Raw genomic sequence first — 24,768 nt, 5'->3', positions numbered from 1 at the left:
ACTGCTCCCCTCCGTGTACTTCGGTCCTTCTGCCTGCTCTGCTCTCTGCTCTGGCTCTGGTGAATTCTCTCACCCTCCCGTGCTTCTGACTGTACCCAGTGCTTGTATAAATAAATAAACAAACAAAAAGAGTTCTCCTTTAAGAAAAAAATAGTTTAAAAAAAAAAAAAGAACTTTTTCCTTATCCTAAGAGCAGTAGATATCTTGGGAAGGTTTTTAGGTAGCAGGAAATAATTTGATTAAGTTTAAGAAAAAAGGACACTGTCTATAGTAAGCAATAAGTAATGGAGGGAGAGCAGAATGGATATGTCTGGCAGAGGATTTATTATTACTTTATTCAAGTGGGATAATGGTAGAGAAGGATGAATTTGTTTTATGTAAAATTTTATTTCCTGACAACACCAGATTCAAGTGCTTAAAGAAATTCTCCATCATTTTACAGATAGCTGCATCAGTTCTACAGGTTATAATGATTTCAATACTCTTGATGTGCAGGGATATTGCTTCTGTTGTATCAAATGGATGTAAAGGCTGGAAGTATCTGGATAAATACGCATTTAAAACCTAGAGCCACCCAAGCTCTCATCAACAATAAATTTCCTGTGTTATTATGCTCAGAGAAATAAGTCAGAAGGAACAAGAAAAATATCGGATGGTTTCACTTATAGCAGGAATATAGGGGAACCAAATAAGACATCAGGGGAAAAATAATAACAGTACAAAACACAACAAAACAAAACAAAAACAGACAATTATAAACCAGAGACATCCTGCAGGGGAGGAGGAGGGAGAGGGATCAGAGGGAGGGAGGGAGGAGCACAGGGGACTGAGGTGATGGTGCACAGGTGCATTGGGGAAGGAAATTCTATGGGGACTACACCTGAGTGGGGGAGGAAACATTGTTCAAAAATGAAAAATGATGGCCTCCCTGGTGGCGCAAGGGGTTAAACACCACACTGTGAAGCAATCCACAGCTTCTGTAGCATGAGTTCGATCCTCGGCCAGGGAGCAACCCATATGGCACAGCAGACCTCTCCTGACTCGCCCGCTGCTCCCCCTCAGCAGTGTATTTCAGTCAGTCTGCCTGTTCTGTTCTCCAGTCTGTCTCTGGTGGATCCTCTCACACCCACCCCCCATCTCTGGCCTGTGCCCCAGCTTTTGTATGCATAAATAAATAAATCTTTTTTTTAAAAAAAGAACAATGATGTAAAATATATACAAATAAAAAAATTTAAATAAAAAAATAAATTTCCTGTCTTATGATCTTTACAATATGCTCAACATATATCCCAAATATCCTTCCATTTATATCCTTCCATCTTTGTTGACCATATGCAGTGGCTCTCCCCAGGAGAGATAATTTATTGGTGAGATCTGAAATATTCCTAAAATACTGCTTGTGCATGAACTATGCTGATGCAATGCCTCCTAAATGGGGTAGAAAGGAAACAAATTACCTTTCCTTCTAAATTGGGAGAGTGAGAAAGAAACTGAAAGTGTATTTCAGTTAATGAGCGAAGAGTGTTAAGTGATGAAAAGATGCAACAAAAATTCAAAATATAGAGATGAGATTCAGGAAGATGGCACTGGTGGCAACAGAGTTTTGAATTTCCTGAAGTCCTCACGTGAAAGCAGAAACGGCATGCCAAACCAAAACTCCATTTAACATAACACTGGGGGACATGAACCACAAAATACAAGTAGATGAGGGAAAATCGACATTTGCCACAAAGCATGCAAGGGGGGAGAAAGTAGAGGAAAGAATTGCACCCAAAAATGTCCCCCAAATTACCAGGAGGTATTTCCTGAAAAGCCATTAAGAACAATTTGATAATAGCAGGACTGAAACTGTGAGAACTTTTGTCCAGTGCAACAGCAGGTGAATGTGGGGGGGGCCTCAGTAAATTCTGAAAGGTTCTGATATAGTCTAGTTAATGATAAAACTCTTTATTAGAGTTTTATTACAATAACCAGGAAAGTTCATGTAACCTTATCTCAACTAGTAAACTCTATTTCTTAGACTAGTTCAATGCATTGCAAGGATGAATACGTGGGCCCTTTTCTTTGTTATTAAAAGACATTTTCTTTTTTATTTTATTTTTAAGATATTTATGTATACAAGAACTGGGGTACAGGCCAGATGTGCGGGAGGGTGAGAGGATTCACCAGTGAAAGAGTGGGGAACAGAACAGGCAGACCAACTGAAATACCCTGCTGAGGGGAGCAGCAGGAGAGATAGGAGAGGTCTGCCGTGCCATGTGGGTATCTCCCTGGCTGGCAGGGATCGAACCCATGCTGCAGAGGCTGCGGACAGCTTCACAGCGCTACGCTCAGCTGCCTGTGCCACCAGAGAGGCCCTGTTATTAGAAGACATTTTCATGTCACCTTTTTTGGGATTGTGCTCAATACATCCTCTGCTACAAAACTTCTGCGGTAGAGAGAAGCTCTTCCCATCAATGAGATTTTTTTTGAGAGACTAACTGATAATGTAGAAAGTAAAACTTGAATGATGTTGCTAGCCATGTGAAATCATCATCTGAATTTAGAACTACTTTGCTATAACCCTCCCAGACAGGAAGAGTTTCTTCCTCTTCTTTTTAAATATAACTATCTATGCAGGCAAGACTGATTCTAGAAACCAAAAAACTTCTGCACACTTTTTAACCACAAACTGAGTGAAAACCTAATTTAACAACAGAACAGAAATCTCTCCCTTATTCCTTCTTCTCCCCCAACATCAGAACTGCCTTTTAAAACCCTATATTCTGCCTGTTTCTGAACTTTACATAAATGGTTTATTTTACTCAATAATATGTGTATTAGATTAATGTATGTCGGTGTGTAGTTTTAGCTCATTAATTTGTATTAGAGTGGCCTATCTATTTAGAAACAGCATTACGGTGTTTTATCTTTCCATTACTGATGAGCATTTGGGAGCTTTTTCTTGATTAATTCTGCCATGAAAACCCTAGTATGCACATTTTTACAGTATTTCTACTAGATACAGCCCCAGGATGAAGGACTGGGCCATAGATAATGCACAAGTTGGGGTTTAGTAACATCAACTATTTCCCAAATATCTCTTCTGATTTATATTCTTGTTATCAATATATGAGTTAACAGTTCTATCATACTCTTTTTTTTTTTTTTTTATAGAGGCATGTTTTATTTATTTATTTGTTTGTTTGTTCGTTTGTTTTGTTTATACATGCACTGGGTACAGTCAGAAGCGCGGGAGGGTGAGAGAATTCACCAGAGCCAGAGCGGGGAGCAGAGCAGGCAGAAGGACCGAAGTACACTGCTGAGGGGAGCAGCGGGCGGCAGGAGAGGTCTGCGCACCATGTGGGACCCTCCTCTGGTGGCCGGGGAGCAGCCGGGAATCGAACCGGCGCTGCAGAGGCTGCGGGCAGCTTCGCAACCCAGCGCTCAACCGCTGCGCCACCGGGGAGGCCCTCTATCATACTCTTGCCTGCACTTAATATTGCCAGCCTTTTTATCTGTAGCCATCCTATGGTGATATCGCACAGCTTTAATTTATATTTCCTGATGTTAATAAGGATCAGCACACTCTCATATGTTTATTAGTTATTTGGATATTTTCTTTGTGAGGGATCTGTTCAAATCTCTTGTTGACTGTCACAGATATTTCATTATCTTCTACAGATGATGTGATTGTGTACCAATGTGATTGTGATTGTGTACCAATGTGATTGTGTACCAATAAAATATAAATTCTAAATCAACCTATAGAATTGATTTAGAATTTAAAAAGTAAATTTAGCAAGGACACTGAATACAAGATCCATAATAAAAATCAGTCACCTCTTTTCATACCAGCAACAAAACATCAGAAAATGATATTTTAGAAATGGCACTTTGACAATAACATAAAAAAATCTACCACTGAGAAATTGTCACAACCAAGAGGACTACAAGGGAGACATGACACTTCAAGGTAATGTGGCATTCTGACTGATTGTCGGGGGGGGAAAAGAACATTCAGTAAAAACAAAGGAAATCTGAATAAAGTCTGGATTTTAATTTTTTTTCATTTAAATTTTTTTAAATTTATTTATTTATACAAGCACTGGGTACAGTCAGAAGTGCAGGAGGGTGAGAGCCAGAGCGGGGAGCAGAGCAGGCAGAAGGACCGAAGTACACTGCTGAGGGGAGCAGCGGGTGCAGGAGAGGTCTGCGCGCCATGTGGGACCCTCCTCCGGTGGCTGGGGAGCAGCCGGGGATCGAACTGGCACTGCAGAGGCTGCGGGCAGCTTTGCAACCCAGCGCTCAACCGCTGCGCCACCAGGGAGGCCCTGGATTTTAATTTTTTAAGTAGCACAGTTAAGGCAAGGTCATCTTTGTCTTAGTCTTCAAAATTCAAATCTAATTAATTTTTTTATTCATATCAGATAGCCAGAAAACAGTAAATATATTACATAATTCTTCCCCTTAAATTGAGACTGATTTTTTTTTTTTTCACCTTGATCACCAGTGAGGATTTAGCCATGTTTCCCACTTGCTGTTTTTGGAAGTGAACAAGAGACATTTAAAGGTATTATGCATCATCCAGTAGGGAACTCAGACTATAGTAGGAAGCTCCTCCCGAGAAACATTCATTTATTGAGTAAATATTTAACAAATACTCAATTTTCTCCAAAACTTTTTATAGTATCATTTTTAATTGAGATAATGTTGGCTTACAATACTTGCATGATTTAGAGGTATAGGCTCACATTTCTTCAGATGTATGTTACTGCACCCATAATCCACCACTGTAATCCATTGTGCCCCTCCCACTTGCCCCTCCACTCTCCCCTAGACTTCTTACATTTTTTTCCTTCCTGATTATTTAACTTTTAAAATGTCTATTGAGATAAAATGTTGATTTACAATGCTCTATATATTTTAGGGATATAAGTTCACACCTCTACAAATATAATGTTTCACATCAACCCACAACCAAAGCACCAATAATCCTCCACCATAGTCCATTGAGACCCCCTTTGCCCCGAGCTCCCGAACCCACCCTCCCTTTCTGGAAGCGTCAGTTCTACAGTCAGATATCTAGGGTTTGTTTTAGTTTGGTTTTCTCTTTCCTTTTTTATTTTTTTTAAGATTTATTTTATTTATACATACAAGAGCTGGGGAACAGGCCAGAGATGCGGGGAGGTGAGAGGATTCGCCAGAGACAGAGCAGGGAACAGAACAGGAAGACTGACTGAAATACACTGCTGAGGAGAGCAGCCAGCGAGACAGGAGAGGTCTGCCTCTCCATGTGGGTAGCTCCCTGGCCAGCTGGGGATCGAATTCATGCTGCAGAGGCTGTGGATTGCTTCATAGTGCAGTACTTAACCCCTTGCGCCATCAGGGAGGCACTATCTTTTCCTTTTAAGCAAATATTTATTAATACTTCATGAAGAAATACTTCATAAAGAAAAATGGCAAGTCTTGTCATTTTATTAGGCTATATTTAAAATGTCTTTTGGTGAAGACTTACTGTTGGCTTCCACAGTCTTTTTGAAACTAATTCCAATGTCTTTTATGCGTTGTTATTGTTACAATTATGAATGAAATGGTTTTTCTCATTATATATTTTTAATTTTGCAAAAAAGATAAACTAATGCCATTCACAGCAACATGGATGGAGCTAGGAGGAATTATGCTCAGTGAAATAAGTCAGAAGGAAAAAGAACCTGATATTTTTATTGGATGGTTCACTTATAGGAGGACTATAGGGTAAGACATTACCCTAAGTAAGTATATTTTCCCCAAGAAAGACATTAGGGGAAAAATAATAACAATACAAAACAAAACACAATAAAACAAAACAAAAACAAGCAGACAATTATAAACCAGAGACATCCTGCAGGGGAGGAGGCAGGAGAGGGATCAGAGGGAGGGAGGGAGGAGCACAGGGGACTGAGGTGATGGTGCACGGGTGCATTGGTGAAGGACACTCTATGGGGACTACACCTGAGGGGGGAAAAAGCAAACATTGTTTAAAAATGAACAATGATGTAAAATATATATAAATATATATATGTTTACTTTCAAATGAGACTTACTTTCCATTACAGTTCCATTTTTACACACACACACACACACACACACACACGAAAGTTATTTTTTGTATCTGCCCGACTCTAAACACTAAGTTTAAAAGTGTTTTCATTGATTTTTCAGATTTTTATTTTTTATTTTATTTTTTAAAGATTTATTTATTTATTTATACAAGCACTGGGTACAGTCAGAAGTGCGGGAGGGTGAGAGAATTCACCAGAGCCAGAGCGGGGAGCAGAACAGGCAGAAGGACCGAAGTACACTGCTGAGGGGAGCAGCGGGCGGCAGGAGAGACCCTGCGCGCCATGTGGGACCCTCCTCCGGTGGCCGGGGAGCAGCCGGGGATTGAACCGGCGCTGCAGAGGCTGCGGGCAGCTTCGCAACCCAGCGCTCAACGGGGAGGCCCGATTTTTCAGATTTTTAGATAAAAAAATGCATTGCATGCAAGAATAAAACATTTCAGTTTAATTTCTAACATGATCAATATCAAGAAATAGAACCCATATAAATACAATGTTTTGGGATCACTTATAAAAGTATCAGTTTGCCCTAAGACCAAACACTTGAGAACTGCTGATATTGATAATACTTACAAGTAACTATTTGGGTAGTTAATTGAGGATGAGTGGTATGGATTTATAATAACATTAATCTTTTCCCTTGTCTCATTTGAGCCACAGAATAGGAAATGTGATTTTTTTCCTGACCCTGGGAGGCTACTGCAGTATTAGATTACACTTGGAATAAAGACTTTTGAAGAAAGATGACAATGGGAAGCAATGAGAATAAATTTCAATAGAAAAGAAGGCAGTTGGTTCAAAATACTACCTAATGATAACATGAGTGGCACTCTCACCCAAAGCCCTAACTTCACTGGAGAAGGAACGTAGTTTGCTCAGCAATCTAGAGTTGCTATGAAACTTCAGAGTCATAATGGAGGAAGCCTGGGTTCATGGTGAGGGAAGCATCTGTCTTCCCTATTCTTCCACCTGCTGCCTAACTCTCCCCCTCACTCACCACCCAGGCTGATTCTTTCAGCCCAGGCAAGGGTTTCTCTAGAACCACAAACGTAAAGTACCAATCTACCTTTAGGTCTCGAATTTGTTGTGAAAGACAGAATTTGCTGCGAAAACCTGTGTTTCAAATTTTTCTCACTTCCTTTTCTTTTCCCACATCCTGGCTCATCACAGGACTTTGACGTGTTCCTCAGTTTCTTTCCCAATCACATGAGGATGCCAGTGAGATAAGGCCACTTTCCTGGGGGCCCTGTCTAAGGCTTGTGAACTGCATCCTTCCTCCAATTCCTACGGACAGCCAGAGGGTCCTATACATACCCTCTCCCATACCCTCCACAGATTGACATCCCAGGGACACCCAAGGACTGTCCCACTCTCTAATGCCAGAACTCCACTGTTGCTAGACAAGGGAAAAGATTAATGTTATTATAAATCGATACCACTCATTCTCAAGGAATCTAGAATGGCCCCTTTTTAGATACAGATTCCAGTCTGCACCAGACCTGGATTTTACTTCTCCCTTCAGACCCCCGGCACCTGAGCTAGGCTTGTTTCTCGCATGACTCTCAGGCATGGACTGTGCCAGGCCTAGGGATGAGAAGAGAATTAAATAGGCAACACATGCACAGCAGCTGCTGTTGTATTTGCATCATCTCCCCTCGTTTGACTAACATGTGAGCAAGTTTTATTGTCTGTTTTCTGTCAGTGTCTTGTCTCTGTAGTGGTTTCTCGGTCTTATTAAAAGTGAAACAGCCACAGCAAAACCCTCTACATAGTTCAAACTTACAACTAAATTTCATTTTATTTCATCTATGAGGAAAAAAAAAAATAAAAGATGATGCAACAAGTGAAAAGGAAACTAAGAGCAAGTTGTCAAACCCTTCTGCCCTCAGTCTTGGCTGAGCTCAGTGTGCCTAACAGTCAACTTCACCCCCACTCCCAATCCCTTTGGCTCTTTGTAGTATAGCACTTCCATTCAAACACTTCTTATTCTGTTCTGAAATTGCTGATTTATATTTTTCTATCTTTCAGAAGAATAGACTTTTTATTTTTTTTTAAAGATTTATTTATTTGTTTATACAAGCACTGGGTACGGTCAGAAGCACAGGAGGGTAAGAGAATTCACCAGAGCTAGAGCAGGGAGCACAACAGGCAGACTGACGAAATACACTGCTGAGGGGAGCAGCGGGCATGGCAGGAGAGGTCTGCATGCAATGTGGGACCCTCGCCTGCAGCGGGGGATCAAACTGACGCTGCAGAGGCTGTGGGCAGCTTCGCAGTCCAGCACTGAACCACTGAGCCACCAGGGAGGCCCAAGAATAGACATTTTAGTCTGAACTTTGTCTCCCCATAGTGTTCAGTCCACGGCAGGAACTTAAGTATTATTTCCTGAATAAATGTTATACTAAGAATATGTACTTTGAAGAGCTTCTGTCAAATAATAAGGTTTCTCAGCACAATTTGCTGAGACTTCATTTAGTTAAATTCCCTTGACAAGATATTCAAGCACATGATATAAAGCCACAAACACATTGCTGAACACAATGCTAAGTGTGAACAAGGAGCTAAAATAAAATGCAAAATAGAACATAATTTGTATGACAAGTTGAGAGTTTTAGACAAGTTGAGAGTCTCCCTGCTACTTCTTAGCCTCTTCAGCATGGTATTCTCAAAAGGAACGAGAAGTCTATCATCAAAAGTCTTGAAAGTGCAATACAGTTCTTCATGGAAGTGCCTTGAAGAGATAACACAGTGGGAAGTTTTATCCCAAAACTGTTCAGTAAGAAATATCCAGTTCCTGCTTTAACAGAGCATGGAAAGGGGTGGGAAGCTCATCAATTCACTTTACAAGGTTAATATAACCTGGCTGGCAAAATCAGTAGAGAAATTTGATAGGACGTTCTTACTTATCAAAATGATTTTTCTATTGTTATAATAGTATTTGTTTTTAATTTCCATAGCCTTAGGAATAATTTGATATTTGATAAATCAAGTTCATCTGTGCATTTCTTCCTTTCTCAGATTTTCTTGTAAATTGTTCTTCTTGATATATCTATAGTCCAGCTTGGAAATCTTGTTGAAGTTAGGAATGCATTGCATTTTTACATTAACATAAAATGCATATGAAATTTTAATTTTTTAATTTTAAGGAATACAGTAGATTTTTATGTACTAGTAGAGAAAAATCTCCAAGACCTGTTGTTAAGTAAAAAAATAAGAATGCTGGGCCTCCCCGGTGGCACAGAGGTTGAGCGCTGGGTTGCGAAGCTGCCTGCAGCCTCTGCAGCGCCGGTTCGATCCCCGGCTGCTCCCCGGCCACCAGAGGAGGGTCCCACATGGCGCGTAGACCTCTCCTGCCGCCCGCTGCTCCCCTCAGCAGTGTCCTTCGGTCCTTCTGCCTGCTCTGCTCCCTGCTCTGGCTCTGGTGAATTCTCTCACCCTCCCGCGCTTCTGACTGTACCCAGTGCATGTATAAACGAAACAAACGAACAAACAAACAAATAAATAAATAAAACATGCCTCTATAAAAGAAAAAAAAATAAGAATGCTATGTATGGAATAATACTTATGTAACACACTAGGTATTTCTGTATATATAAATTTGCTAATATATAGGAAAACGTCCAGAAGGAGGATTAAGTTATTTGCAGTTTGGGATTGAGGTAGATCATCTAAGAAGTCAGGATGGACTTGCATGAATTGTTTGAATATTTAACAATAGTGGTATATTCATATGTATTTTGTAAATATAAATTAATGAAAGAAATCCCCTTTAGTTAAAGTCACACTCATCACGGCAGCTACTGAGCCACACATCTCCCTTATCTGTCTCTCTGCAAACCCCAGCTACCCTTGCTCTTCTTGTCTCTTTCTGGACAGCTGATCAAGACTTTTTCTATGAGTAGCTTTAGCTGTGCATTTTCATCCTCAACCCCAATGGGCCAACATAACCAGATTATTCTGGTTTTTATAGGGCACAAGGGAGGGGCCAAGAGTACATGAATATTTTTCTCCTTATGATGTAGATTTTGTTTTTTGTTGGTTTTTTTTTTAGAGATTTATTTATCTATGCATACAAGAACTGGGGTACAGGCCAGAAGTGTGGGGGAGGTGAGAGGATTCACCAGAGACAGAGTGGGTGTAGGGTAAAGAAAATATCAGGCTTTTCTGCCCTTCCGCCATCAGGATAGATGATGGATCCTTGTCCTGAATGCATGCCTGATGGCGGGCACCTGGAATAGGGTGTGGGCATAGGTAGATGGGATTCAGCTGAGCTAAGACTGTGCTTTTAAGGGCGGCGTCACGGGGGGACGCTAGTAGCAGCAGCAGCAGCACCAGCAGCAGCAGTAGCAGCACCAGCAGCAGCAGTAGCAGCACCAGCAGCAGCAGTAGAACCTGAAAGAAAAGCCGAAGCAGAAGCAGAGAACGCCAGAGAGCCCAGATAGAGTGAAGACTTGCTGGGGGCTGGGAGGCCTGCCAGCCTCCCAGCCCCCCAGCCAGCACCCCTGCCTGCCATATGCCTGGTGAACCCCAAATAAAAAATCTGCAAAACTACTGAGGACTCTGACTCCTCCTTTACCCGGTCTGCATGGGATCAGAAAACCTGCACTGTGTCCTGTCCTGCTCTTACAGTGGGAAACAGAACATGTAGATTGACTGAAATACACTGCTGAGGGGAGCAGCAGGCCAGTCAGGAGAGGTCTGCTGTGCCATGTGGGTAACTCCCTGGCCTGGGATCGAACTTGTGCTACAGCGGCTGCAGCTAGCTTCATAGGTTGCTTCTTAACCCCTTGCACCACCAGGGAGGCCCTGACGTGAATTTTGCAAATGAAATATTTACAAACATCATGAGGCAACATCATGAGGCAACATCATGAGGCTTAACATCATGAGGCAACATCATGAGGCTTAACAAGTTGTAATGCCAGGAATGCCACAGAGCAGGTTTTCTGACCAGGCAGAAGGTTTAAAGGAGGAGTCCTGGAGCCTTCAGTGGCTTTCTCAGGCTTTTTTTTTTTTTAAATAAATATATATATATATATATTCCGTTTGTCAACAATTTTGCTTTTTTTATTTTTTAATTTTTTAAATAAATTTTATTTTTATATTCCCCATACAATTGCAATCCCCTTATTTTGACCCCAATCCCTCCCCTCCCCACCCCCCATAGAGTGTCTCTTGCTCATAGTTGTTTGTTTGATTTTGATATTTTCTTTCTTATAGTTATTCTTTTTCCTGGTCCCTTATTTAAGTTTTCTAGATTCCTGTTATGAGTGAGACCATCCGATATTTTTCTTTTTCTGGCTTATTTCGCTGAGCATGATCCCTTCCAGCGCCATCCATGTTGCTGCAAATTGCATGTGTTTATCTTTTTTGAATGCTGAGTAATATTCCATGGTGTATATGGACCACATCTTCTTGATCCAGTCATCTATTTTTGGGCATTTGGGTTGTTTCCAAAGCTTAGCTATTGTAAACAGTGCTGCTATAAACATAGGGGTGCAGGTGCTCTTTGGAATTGATGTTTCTGTGTCCTTTGGGTAAATACCTAGGAGTGGAATTGCTGGATCATATGGAAGCTCTATGTTTAGTAGGTCCAGAAATCTCCACACAGCTCTCCATAGTGGTTGGACCAGTTGGCACTCCCACCAACAGTGCAGGAGAGTTCTTACATGTAGTGCAGCAACCAGGTACACGGCAGGCAGTGGTGCTGGGGGGCCAGGAGGCCAGTAGGCTGCCAAGCCCACCGCAAGTCTTCACTCTGGGCTGCTCTGCCTTTTTTCTCTCCTTTTCTCTTCTGCCTCTTCTGCTTCTGCTTCTCTCTGACAATATCCCAATATTCCTCCTATGGCCCACAGAGGTAAACAATACAACAATGTAACAACTGCAGGTGTCCCATCAGGCAGGGCAATCCTAATGGTCTGAGGGCAGAAAAGCCTGAAAACCATTTACCCTACACAAGTGTTACCGGAAAGAAGCAACAGTAAGTTAGAGCAAGGAGAGAATGAGACAACAACAATCTGAGAAGTTTCCATGAGGCCCATGGTTAGACATTTTTCCTGTATTTTGTGTGATGAAGTATCTTTCCTAATACTAACTACATCTTTCTCACTACCAAACAGGACTCAGTCTACCCATTAATCTTTATTTACATTACTCAAGATATCCTGACTGACAAATAAAAACAAAGAACTGTTTGATAAATTCAAGTGACTTTTCTCAATTCTAATAATAACAATTTTAAGAACGAAGAATTGTCCTATAGCTCATACATTATCTCATTTAATCAATTTAACAGTCCTGCAAAAGAGGTATTATTCTTTTCATTTTATAGAGAAGAAAAGGAAACCTACTCAAAAGCTTAAGTACATTTCCCAAGGTCATACAGTTAATTGGTTAAAGTTGGAATTTAAATGATTCAGATTCTAAACAAATCCCATACCCTTACCCATGATGCTATGATTCTTAAATATGTATGCAAATCTTTAGTAAAAATTTTAATATTAATTGTGGGAAAATACACAGGCCTAAAATTTGTCACCTTAACTGTTTTTAAGTGTATCATAGTATTATATAACTCACCTCTAAGTCTTTTCATCTTTCAAAACTGAAGTCTCTAACCATTAAAAAATAACTCCACATTCTCCACCCCCACCCCAAGGCCACAGCAACCAGCATTCTATATCTATGGATTTGACTAGTCTAGGTATCTCAAAAAATATGCAAGCCAAATCAATTTTTAAAAATTATTTCTCATGAAGTGTTGGCAAGGATGTGAAGGAAAAGGAAACTTAGTGCACTGTTGATAAGAATGTAGACTTAGTTCAGCCTCTGTGGATTAGTGTGAAGGTTTCTCAAAACATTGAAAATAGAGCTACCATATGATCCAGCAATCCCACTTCAAGGCATCTACCGAAAGAATACAGAAACACAAATTCAAAGGAATATATGAACATAGTTCATTGCAGCACTATTTACAAAAGCTAAGTTTGGAAACAACCTGTGTGCCAACATCAGATGAGTGGATAAAGAAGATAAAGATAAATACAGTGAAATACTACTCAGCGAGTAGTAGTGCTCTGGCATGGTCTGGTAACATACTTGAGAGGCTTGAACCACCCTTACCGCTAAAACATATAGTGTTGTAAATTAAAGTTACCCCAATAAACACAATCAAAAATAAAAATAATTTTTTTTAAAAAATTAGTCTTTATTTCCCATAACTTAAACATGAGTAATAGTAATACAAAATGTAATAGTAACCAAATGTCTTCATAAACAATAAATATTTAAATACTATGAATGCAAAAATATTTCTGGTAATTTACATAAGTAAAAATTACAAAAGCTTTTTCACTATAGCAAATGGATTGTGCCTTTCTCTGTTCTAAATGCCCGATGACAAGTTACAACATGTAATAGAATTTCATGATAATCCTATATACTTGCTGTTACTTATTTTTCATCTGGCCTAAAGACAGACATGAAGACTGCACTCTGAATCTTAGAAAATACCAATGCAGTGGACCAGGTGAACTGTTTTGACACCCAATGTCTTTATTTCCTGGGTTTTCTTATCAGCTTGTTAATGGAGAACAAGCACCTTCTGATTTCCACCCTGACGATCTCCCAGGCACAGCTGCTGTATTCTTTCTCTTTGAGATACAGATGGATTCCCTGGAAGTAGCGCTTCACCGCCAAAGTGGTGTCCTCGCTTCCCAGGGCTGACAGTCCCACCTTCCATTCCTTCTCCAAACATTTCTCCAGGTCATCCAGCTGCTGATAAAGTTCAATGAGGAATTTGTCCAGGACGGTCTCATCCCAAGCTTCAAAAGAGTCATTCGTGCTGAAAAGGCTGAAGATCTCCTGGAGCATCTCCTGCACCACCACCTGGGCTTGCGTCTTCTCAAGCCGGCTCCCGTCCACCAGCGTCTGAGGAAATTGGAAGTCTTTCCTGAACTCCAGACAGGACAGTAGGGAGAGTCTCCCCATCTGATTTACAAGTATGAAGGTTTCTGGACTGCCATGCCTTGGAGGCAGGTCGCAGTCCAGAGAGCTGGCAGGGCGGTGGGACAGCATCACCAGAGCCAGCAGCAGACAGAGTGGGGAGACCATTAGGAAGCTGGGGGATTCTGCAGGACTGCCTGAAGGGGAAATCTCAGCAAGTTCTGGGGCTTTGGGTGGTGAGTGCCTTTTAAAAGTGAATATAGAAACTTTCATTTTCTGGGGTTTTCCACTGTCACCCTTCTGATTACTTTCTACTTTTGAGTTCCGTGTCCACATGAAATGTGCATCCAGTACAAAACAAACTCAGCTTGTGAGAATGAAAAGATAATTACTAGAGTGGAAAAGGAAATAGGGGTGGTAAATGAGGTAAAGCAAGTCAATTGTATAGTGGTGAATGGAAACTGAACTTTGGTAGTGATCATAACATGGTATATACAGATGGTGAACTATATAATGCTGCCCACCTGAAGCCCATAAAATGTTATAAAGGTTACTTCAATAAAAATGTTTTAAAGTTTGAAAAACAGTACTTTTTTTGACATGAGTGTCTAGGTGGCGGTGGACAAAATATGAAGGTCATGCAATATCTACACAATATTCTACATATTTTTCATACCACCTAGGCTGCTTTGGAGAGAAAAGCCCAGAAGGGAGAAACATTCATGCAGACTGCCTAGGTCAGCAGAAATACATAATTGTATATAAAAGAGAAGATTTTGATTTTTCTTATTTTTTCCCCCTTATTAAAAGATGGTGTTGGGAGAACTATGGAGACTACAACAATATAAGAAAAACGTTTTAATTAATTAATAAAAAATAAATAAGAAAATTTAATTAAAATAAGTAAATAAATGCTTTCACAAATCAAAAATGAATATATATATATATCAACTGTATACATATCTTAAAGATATCATCTGAGTTGGTCTTAAACTCACTGAAGATCTTGCTTGTAGAACAGTATGACAGACATCACCTCCTAAAAAAAATTATGATGCACTTATGGTCTGCTAGGCACTTTGCTAGATACTGGTTTTCCCTGGAAGATTCAAGTTTGCCTGAGTGTGAGTCTCTGTTCTCTACCAAGTGGAACCTTCCATAGTTAAAACTTTGCCTTGGTCATTCAACAATAATACACTAACCTCACTTCTATAGATCTCCATGGCCAACCAATAGCCTATCAATGATGTTTGGAGGATAGGGCTGCTGTGGTACCCAAAGCCTATCAAGACATGTCTTCACTGAATGGGTAATATACTGATTATATTTAATAATATTAATGGCAGCAATCTTTAATTATATACAGGCTCTAAGCAAAGTGTTTTATAAACATTATTTCATTTAATTTTCACAGCTTCCTTATGAGATAATTACTATAATTATTTGTATTTTGCAAATGAGGAAACCCAACAACTCTGAGAGTTGGTAAGACCCATGATTGATTTACTTAAGTGGTACTTTACCGCTATACTATTCTACCTCTATGTAACTCCTCTTTAGGCTGAAGTATTCTTCTTCAGCTACACTTAATATACTTGTGATCAAGCAGTCAATCTAATTCTTTGTTTAACTTCTGACTATCCTCCTAGACTATAAGCTTTGTGAGAATATCAGGCACTACCCTAAGTATCCAGCAAGGTGTCTGTCACAGAGGAAGCACCCGAGTACCCTGAGGGCTCTGTCCCTTGTCAAGTACCAAAAAAGCCTACACATTCCAAACGGTGAGTGGACCTAGAACTTGGAGAAAATGATAGTCTTTGAAAACAAAGATAGCAAGAATAAATTTATTTATTTATTTATTTATTTATTTATGCATAGAAGAACTGGGGTGTAGGCCAGAGGTGTGGGGGCAGGGGTGGTGGTGAGAGGATTCGCCAGAGACAGAATTGGGAGCAGAACAGGTGGATCTACTGAAATACACTGCTGAGGGGAGCAGTGGGTGAGACAGGAGAGGTCTGCTGTGCCATATGTGGGTTAACTCCCTGGCTGGGAATTGAACTCAGGCCGCAGGGGTGATAACACTAAGATTTAATTCACCAAGGAGAGCCAATAAATTTATTTATTTATTTATTTATTTATTTATTTATTTATTTATTTATTTATTTTAAAAAGATTTATTTATTTATACAAGCACTGGGTACAGTCAGAAGCGCAGGAGGGTGAGAGAATTCACCAGAGCCAGAGCGGGGAACAGAATAGGCAGACTGATGAAATACACTGCTGAGGGGAGCAGCGGGCGTGGCAGGAGAGGTCTGCGCGCCATGTGGGACCCTCGTAGGTGGCCAGGGATCGAACCTGTGCAGCAGAGGCTGCGGGCAGCTTCGCAACCCAGCGCTCAACCGCTGCACCACCAGGCGAGGCCCAAGAGAGCCAATAAATTTAAATCGGTATTTTATCCTCCTGGATAATTTCTGAATTTATCTCATATGGGAGCAAAGATCCAATTGAGAGTAACAGCAACATCATTTGAAAGGCTGGAACTTAACAAGGGACCTGTTTCCTTTTCAAGAGTATTGGAATGTCCATTGCATGAATAATTAGTGCTTTTTGAAAAGGAAATTGGAAACGACTAAACTGGAAACACTGGAAGAACACCACTGGAAGACAGACCAGCCTAGTGCCCGGGACAATGGACTCAGAGCCGGGTATCCTGGACTTATGCCACAGTGCCCACCTTTACAGATGTGTGACCAAGACACCTCAGCTTTCTCTTTTATGTGGAAATGATAATCATATGTATTCTTTTGGGTTGTAGAGAAGACTGAATGGTGTACTTGTCATAAAGTCTGGACAACATACATTGGACACCAGTGAGCTATTTCCACAACTGGTTAGCAAACTACCCAATCCAACTACAAAAACTGGGTGAGAATTGTCATGAAGAAATCTGCTTTCCATTCTTTAATTTTCAACTCACTAATAAACATTTTTTTCTAACTTCATCTCTTATGTGAATATGAGTGTGTGTTCACATGGGTGGGCATTCCCTGTCCAAATGACTGAATTCTCTTAGCTTTCAGGTAACAGCTGATCGCGCACACATTAACACGATGGCCATCCAATCCCTTTTGAATGTGAACTGGTGTGGCTAAATTCTTGGAGTCGAAGCATCATCATGGATTGTGAAAAACAGGTAACAGACAAATAAATAACAAGAGTCTCTGATTTTGCAGAGCTGAAAGCTAGTTCCTTAGGTAACGGCCTGCCTTAAAGAGCCAGCTGACTTTCTTCTGGACCTGTTGAACCGACAATCTCACACAGACTAGTCTGGTACCTGTCACTCTGCGGAGCTTTTCATCCCTGATTTATGTAGTTAGGTAAGTGACATTTTTGCCATTTGGATAGAGAAGATGTTACTTTTTCCTTTTCCTTTTCAGTATTTACTTTCCATTTGACTTTCTGCATCCTTTTTTCATAACAGCGGACTTTGACTTTGTAGGAATCTTAAATAAGAGAGGAAAGTTCTGATATCTTGAAAATTATACAGGAAATCTATTACTTCCTTTCCTCCTGTACATATTCTTTTCTTTTTTCTTTTTTTAAAAGATTTATTTATTTGTGCATACAAGAGCTGGGGTGCAGGCTAGAGGTATGGGAAGTGAGAGGATTCACCAGAGACAGAGTGGGGAAGAGATCAGGCAGACTGACCGAAATTCACTGCTGAGGGGAGCAGTGGGTGAGACAGGAGAGGTCTGCTGTGCCATGTGGGTAGCTCTGTGACTGGCCAGGGATCGAACTTGTGCTGCAGAGGCTGTGGACAGCTTCATCGGTTGCGTCTTAACCCCTTGTGCCACCAGGGAGACACTCTCCTGTACATTTTCACTTCTTTTTTTTTTTTTTTTTCGCAACAAACCTCAAAGTGGAAATAGAAAAGATTGAAGAAGCATTGGGACAACTTTATCAAGTGAAAACACAAATACTAAAGAAGAGGTAATAATTTTAAAATTATGCAAAAATAGCAAAGGAAAAAAATGGGTTACTTTTGCCATTCCTTTGACAGAGCTAGCACAGTGGTCTGGATTAGGACAAGGAATCTGCTATGAAGCCGCTAAGACACATTGTAACTGCTGCAACAGTAGTAGTGCTTTTTGAAAAGAAAAGTGGAAATGACTAAACTGGAAACACAGGAAGAACACCGTTGGAGAAGACAGACCAGCCTAGTACCTGGGACAATGGACTCAGGGCTGGGCATCCTGGACTTATGCCACAGCTCCAGCCTTCACAGATGTGTGACCAGGACACCTCAGTTTTCTCCTGTTATGTGGAAATGATAATCATGTATTTTTTCAGGTTATAGTGAAGACTGAATGATGTACTTGTCATAATGTCTGGACAACATACATTGGACATCAGTGAGCATTGGCTTGGCTCTTCTTGAGAGCAAGACTGCAGGTGCAATCATCTCTGCGCAGCCAGAGAGCGGCATAATGATTAGCACATAGTAAATGTGCAGTAATTTTCTCAATGGAGAGAAAAAAAATTGACAAACTAATTGTTTTACAGCAAAGAATAAGGTGATATCCAAGCATATAAAGATCAGGTACCTGGGCCTCCCCTGATGGTGCAGGCAGTTGAGCGCTGCGCTGTGAAGCTGTCCGCAGCCTCTGCAGCACCGGTTCGATTCCAGCCAGCCAGCGAGCGTCCCACATGGCACGGAAGACCTCTCCCGTCTCACCCTCTGCTCCCCTCAGCAGTGTATTTCGTCAGTCTGCCTGTTCTGTACCCCGCTCTGTCTCTGGTGAATCCTCTCACCCTCCTGCACATCTGGACTGTACCCTGGTTCTTGTATAAATAAATAAATAAATCTTAAAAAAAAAAGATCAAGTACCTGCTCAATACTTCTAAGGGGGTAATCTAGAAAGGGAGAAAGATTTTAAAAAGAAGCCTGGTAAAGTTTTCTTATCAGCTCTGTTATTAGATCTAAGTTGTTTTTCACTGAGCCGATAAACTCTACATTGAATTGGGGCTAATAATTTTTTTTTTAAACATTACTACCTTTTTTAAAAAATTTATTTATTTATACAAGCACTGGGTACAGTCAGAAGCGCGGGAGGATGAGAGAATTCACCAGAGCCAGAGCAGGCAGAAGGACTGAAGTACACTGCTGAGGGGAGCAACAGGCCGCAGGAGAGTCTGCGTGCCATGTGGGACCCTCCTCAGGTGGCCGGGGAGCAGCCAGGCTTCGAACCGGATCCCCAGAGGCCGCGGGCAGCTTTGCAACCCAGCGCTCAACCGCTGCACCACGGGGGAGGCCCGCTAATAATTTTTTTAAGAAAAAAATTTCATTTTCACAGAAAGAGTAGAAACAGGGCCTCCCTGGTGGCACAAACCGTTAAGCACAGCACTCTGTGAAGCTATGTGCAACCACTGCAGCACAAATGAGTTCTATCCCCTACTGACCAGGGAACTAACCCACATGGTGCGGCAGACCTCTCCTGTCTCACCCACTGTTTGCCTCAGCCGTGTATTTCAGTCAGTCTGCCTGTTCTGTTCCCCAATCTGTCTCTGGTGAATCCTCTCTTCCCCCGCAAACCTCTGGCCTGCACCCCAATTCTTGTATGCATAAATAAATAAATCTTTTTTAAATTAAAAAATAAAGAGAGTAGAAACACTTTCAGTTCCTGAAGAGAAATGAAAGCTCAAAATGGGAAAGTGCAAGATTGAGGGAAATCCAGAAAATGAAATATGGTGCTAGACAATAAGCCCACAGATTCTTTAGAGAATCTTTACAAAACTCACAATCTCCCATCTCAACCAACAGAGCATCTTCTTGGAATTTACCAATGGCTTTTTTGGTCTCTTCACTCATGGTGCTGGTGATGATCTCCAGTCCCATCTACTCCTTCAGTTGTGACCTGGACTTAGCAAAGACCCTTAACTTGGAAAAGCAGGAGATCTTCAGAGTGGAGCAAATGGGGACAATCTCTCCTCTTTTCTGTCTGAAGAACAGGGCCAATTTCCAACTCCCCAAGGAGCAGCTGGATGGCAGCCTGTTCCAGAAGGCCCAGGCCATGTCCATCTTGCAGGAGATGCTCCGGCAGACCGTCCACCTGTTCTTCTCGGAGCACTCCTTTGCTGCCTGGAACACGACCCTCCTGGACCAGCTGCTCAATGGACTCTACTGGTAGCTGCAAGCCCTGGACACCTGCTTGCTGCAGGAGATGGGAGAGGAAGACTCGGCCTTGGGCATTGAAGGCCCCATCCTAGCTGTGAAGAACTACTTCCAGAGAATCCATCGCTACCTTCAAGAGAAGAAATACAGTGACTGTGCCTGGGTGGTGGTCAGAGTGGAAATCAGGAGATGCTTTTTCCTCACTAACAAGCTTATCTATCAGAAAACTCAGTTTGAAAGAAGGAACTTGATTCTCAGTGACTAATATCCTAATTCAGACACCTAATTGTTCAGTCCAACTGTCTACAGAATTGTAGGAAATGTAACTTGTGTACTGTGGCTGAACCTCATGTTATAAAATATTTATCTGTTAATTTTTATTTGCAGTTATTTTTATTTGCATTTAATGCTCTATTTTTACATAAACTATGTTTATATATTTTTTAATAAAAATGGTACCTTGTTACACATTATATTTATTTTTAAGATGTCTTTCTTTCAAAAATAAATTCTTCCTCCAAGGCTTAATTCTGCAAACTGAAGATATTACTGTGTGGTCCAGCTCATTCATTCATTCATTCATTGACTTTGGGGATTGAGCCTTAAGAGTGAGATGTGTAGTCCCTGCCCTTCCTGAGCTTAACAATAGAGCAAAGGACATGGCCATTGGAGAAGTTGTTATCAGTAATTAGGTATTTGCATTTGGGGTCTGAGCTACACAGAGAAGGAAAAGATGCAATGGCATTTAAACTACTTTCAGTCTTCCCCATCGAGGTAATACGAAGTCTGAAACTTGAAGGATGAATAAGAGTTTCTGAAGTATTGTGTGAAGGGCAAAGTTTCCCAGGGTGACAAAAACTTCATAGGAAAACTATCCGGAGAGAGCTGGTACATTTACAATAATGAAGAAGACTAGAGCAGCGGACTGCACTGCTGGGTGGAGAACAGCATGTAGTGAGACTGGAGACATGAAAAGAGGCCAAGAGACAGACTATTATAAAGAGGTTGGACTTTACCTTAAAAGCCAGGAAAGTTAATTTAGGATTTAAAGTTGGAGAGTGACTTGGCCAGAGCAGGTCATTAAGAAATTCATTAGGGGCCTCCCTGGTGGCGCAAGGGGTTAAGACACAACTATGAAGCTAACCATAGCCACTGCAGTACAAGTTTGATCCCCGGCCAGGGAGCTACTCACATGGCAAAGCAGACCTCTCCTGCCTGGCCCACTGCTCCCCTCAGCAGTGTATTTCCGTCAGTCTGCCTGTTCTGTTCCCCACTCTGTCTCTTGTGAATCCTCTCACCCTCCCCCACCCCGCCTCTCTGGCCTGTACCCCAGCTCTTGTATGCATAAAAATAAAAATAAATCTTTAAAAAAGAAAGAAAGAAATTCATTAAGTTAGCAATTCTCAAAGTGTGGTCAGTGGGACTTTGGAGGTCCACAAGACACTTTCAGTGACCCACGAGGTCAAAAGTACTTTTATAATGATACCAACATAGTGTTTGCCTTTTCCCCCAACTTGCACTGGAGGTACATAAACCAGTATATACTAGTAAGTATTCTATTTTTCCACTGTAATGTACTTGAATTTTGAAAGATGCCAGTTTCACATAAGAATGCTCTCAATGCCATGTTCACTGTAGCATTATTCACAATAACCAAGACATGGAAACAACCTAAATGCCCATCGATGCATGGATAAAGAAAAGGTGGGGTATAAACACAATGAAATACTACTCAACTGTAAGATGAAACCATGAGATTCACAACAACATGGATGGTTCACGAGACTATTATGCTGAGTGAAACACACCAACAGAGAAAGAAAAAACACCAGAGTGTTCTATGCAAGTGGAAGATACAGGAACAACACAAATGAAAAAATAAAACAAAAGCAAGCTCTTAGACAACAAGAACAAAATAGCGGTTACCAGAAGGCAGGGAGAAGGGAATGCAGGTAAATCTGGTAAAACGGGTCAGATCCACAGTGAAGGAAAAAATCAGATTTTGGGTGGCAAACATAATGTTGAATTACACAAATGCTGATTTACTATGCTGTGCACATGAAACCAATAAACTATCATAAACCAAATTTACTTCAATTAAAACTTCACTTAAAAAAGAATATTCTTGAAATAGTAAGAGTAGTAATCTTGGCAAAGCTTGACTTTAGAGTAAATGTCCTAAATATTCTTTGTGAGGGTCTTTTTAATACTCTGTGTGAGGAGCACACTGCTGCATGCTGAAGTAAGATGACTTTTTTGAGGGAAAGCACTTCTATAATTGAGTTGTGAGCTAAACTAGCCACCCTTCACAAATTCATTTTTACTTGAAGAATGACAAACAAGTTATGGTTATTCAGACTTGGGCATTTGACAAACATTTTCTTAAGATATTTATGAAGTGGACCTGTCACTTCCAGGAAAATATTTGTTGGGAATTTTAACAATTGAACTTTCAATAGGAAAATTAGAATTTTGGAAAGTATACCATGGTGAACTTGACAACTTCCCCAAAATTAAAAACTTTTATGATACCAACAGTGGTGATTTTTAGAAATGAATTACTTGATTATATGGACATATATAAATGTGTGTGTGTATATATGTATATACACACACACATTTATATACACACATATCAACAAATATATATATATACACACACATATCAACAAATATTTGTAAGATCTGAATATCTCAATGAGCCAATTTTCCAAATGGTGATGTATATATTACAAAATCATGCAAGGGTAAAAGAAACCCACTCAAAGAGCAAGATATATTGAAAGGTTTTAAATGTAATAGAATTTAAAATTTAAGTTTAAAAATTTCATTGTTTTGGTTTTAGAATTCACATTGCAACTAATCCTTAAGAAACTATCACTTCCTCTTCAGAGAAGTTTCTTTTTAGCTCTTCTGCCCATTTTTTGACTGGATTATTTTCTTTGTTGTTGTTGAGTCTCATCAGCTCTTTGCAGATTTTTGTGATCAGTCCTTTATCATTAGTGTTGTGTGCAAAAATGTTCTCCCAGTTGGTGGGGTTTCTCTTTGTTTTTGTTATTGTCTCTTTTGCTGTGCAGAAGCTCTTTAATTTGATGTAGTCCCAGCTGTTTATCTTTGCCTTCACTATCACTGCTTTGGGTGATGTGTCTGTAAAGATGTCTTTGATGTGAATATCACGTAGTGTTTCACCTATATTTCCTTCTATGTACTTTATGGCTTCAGGTCTTATGTCTAGTTCTTTAATCCATTTTGAGTTGATTTTTGTGTACGGTGTGAGGTAGTGGTCAAGCTTCATTCTTTTGCATGTAGTGACCCAGTTTTCCCAGCACCATTTATTGAACAAACTTTCTTTGCTCCAACGCATAGTCTTTGCTCCTTTGTCAAAGATTAGTTGACCGTAAATCTGTGGGTTTATTTCTGGATTTTCTATTCGATTCCATTGGTCTGTATGAAAAAAATGTTCAACATCACTTGTAATCAGGGAAATGCAAATCAAAACTACCATGAGATACCATCTTACACCAGTGAGAATGGCACATATTAAAAAAACTAGCAACAACAAATGTTGGCGAGGGTGTGGAGAAAAAGGAACTCTTCTGCACTGTTGGTGGGAGTGCCAACTGGTCCAACCACTATGGAGAGCTGTGTGGAGATTTCTGGACCTACTAAACATAGAGCTTCCATATGATCCAGCAATTCCACTCCTAGGTATTTACCCAAAGGACACAGAAACATCAATTCCAAAGAACACATGCACCCCTATGTTTATAGCAGCACTATTTACAATAGCTAAGATTTGGAAACAACCCAATGCCCAAAAATAGATGACTGGATCAAGATGTGGTACATATATACCATGGAATATTACTCAGCATTCAAAAAAGATAAACACATGCAATTTGCAGCAACATGGATGGCGCTGGAAGGGATCATGCTCAGCGAAATAAGCCAGAAAGAAAAAGAAAAATACCGGATGGTCTCACTCATAGCAGGAATCTAGAAAACTTAAATAAGGGACCAGGAAAATGAATAACTATAAGAAAGTGAAAATCAAAATCAACAAAAACTATGAACCAGAAACACTCTATGGGGGGTATAGGGCGGGAGGGGAGGGATTGGGATCAAAATAAGGGGGTGGCAATTGTATGGGGAATATAAAAATAAAATTTATTATAAAAAAATTTTAAAAAGTCAAAAAAAAAAAGAAACTATCACTTAAGCTCTAGAGTGATAAATAATGCATTATATAAATTTATTTATCTAATACCAAATCATCTCTAAGATACTAAGACACTCTTCTTAATCATGATGAATTCATTTATTAACATGATTTTGAATTCTGTCAGAGTGGAAAGCACATGGAATTGGGAAAATATTAATTGGGGTTGAATTATGAGTCTGCTACTTTAAATCCTTTCTATGATCTGTTGCCCATGTACATAGTAGGTGCTAAATAAAAGTTACTATTTTTATTTAGTAACTAAGGCATGACACAGAGAATAAGGCATTGTTTATGAGCTTGGTAGGGTTTTGGGAAGATAAAAACATTTCCTGTAAATTATTAACTGACCA

General features: G+C 40.3%; 1 protein-coding gene across 1 annotated transcript; it reads right to left on the bottom strand.

Moving 5' to 3' along the window:
* Positions 1-13,634: 13,634 nt before the first annotated feature.
* LOC311173661 (interferon alpha-6-like) lies at positions 13,635-19,893 on the bottom strand (the record flags this gene model as incomplete). The annotated part of the gene is made up of 2 exons (XM_084237766.1): positions 13,635-14,221; positions 19,824-19,893. 2 exons carry the CDS (start codon positions 19,891-19,893, stop codon positions 13,635-13,637), a joined length of 657 nt encoding a protein of 218 aa, XP_084093892.1.
* Between the last annotated feature and the right edge of the window lie 4,875 nt (positions 19,894-24,768).

The sequence above is a fragment of the Talpa europaea genome (genome assembly GCF_964194135.1).
Source record: "Talpa europaea genome assembly, chromosome: 7".
In the NCBI taxonomy this organism is placed as follows: Eukaryota; Metazoa; Chordata; class Mammalia; order Eulipotyphla; family Talpidae; genus Talpa; species Talpa europaea.
The sequence above is the reverse complement of the archived record's forward strand: the minus strand, read 5'-3'. Positions and strand labels throughout refer to the sequence as shown.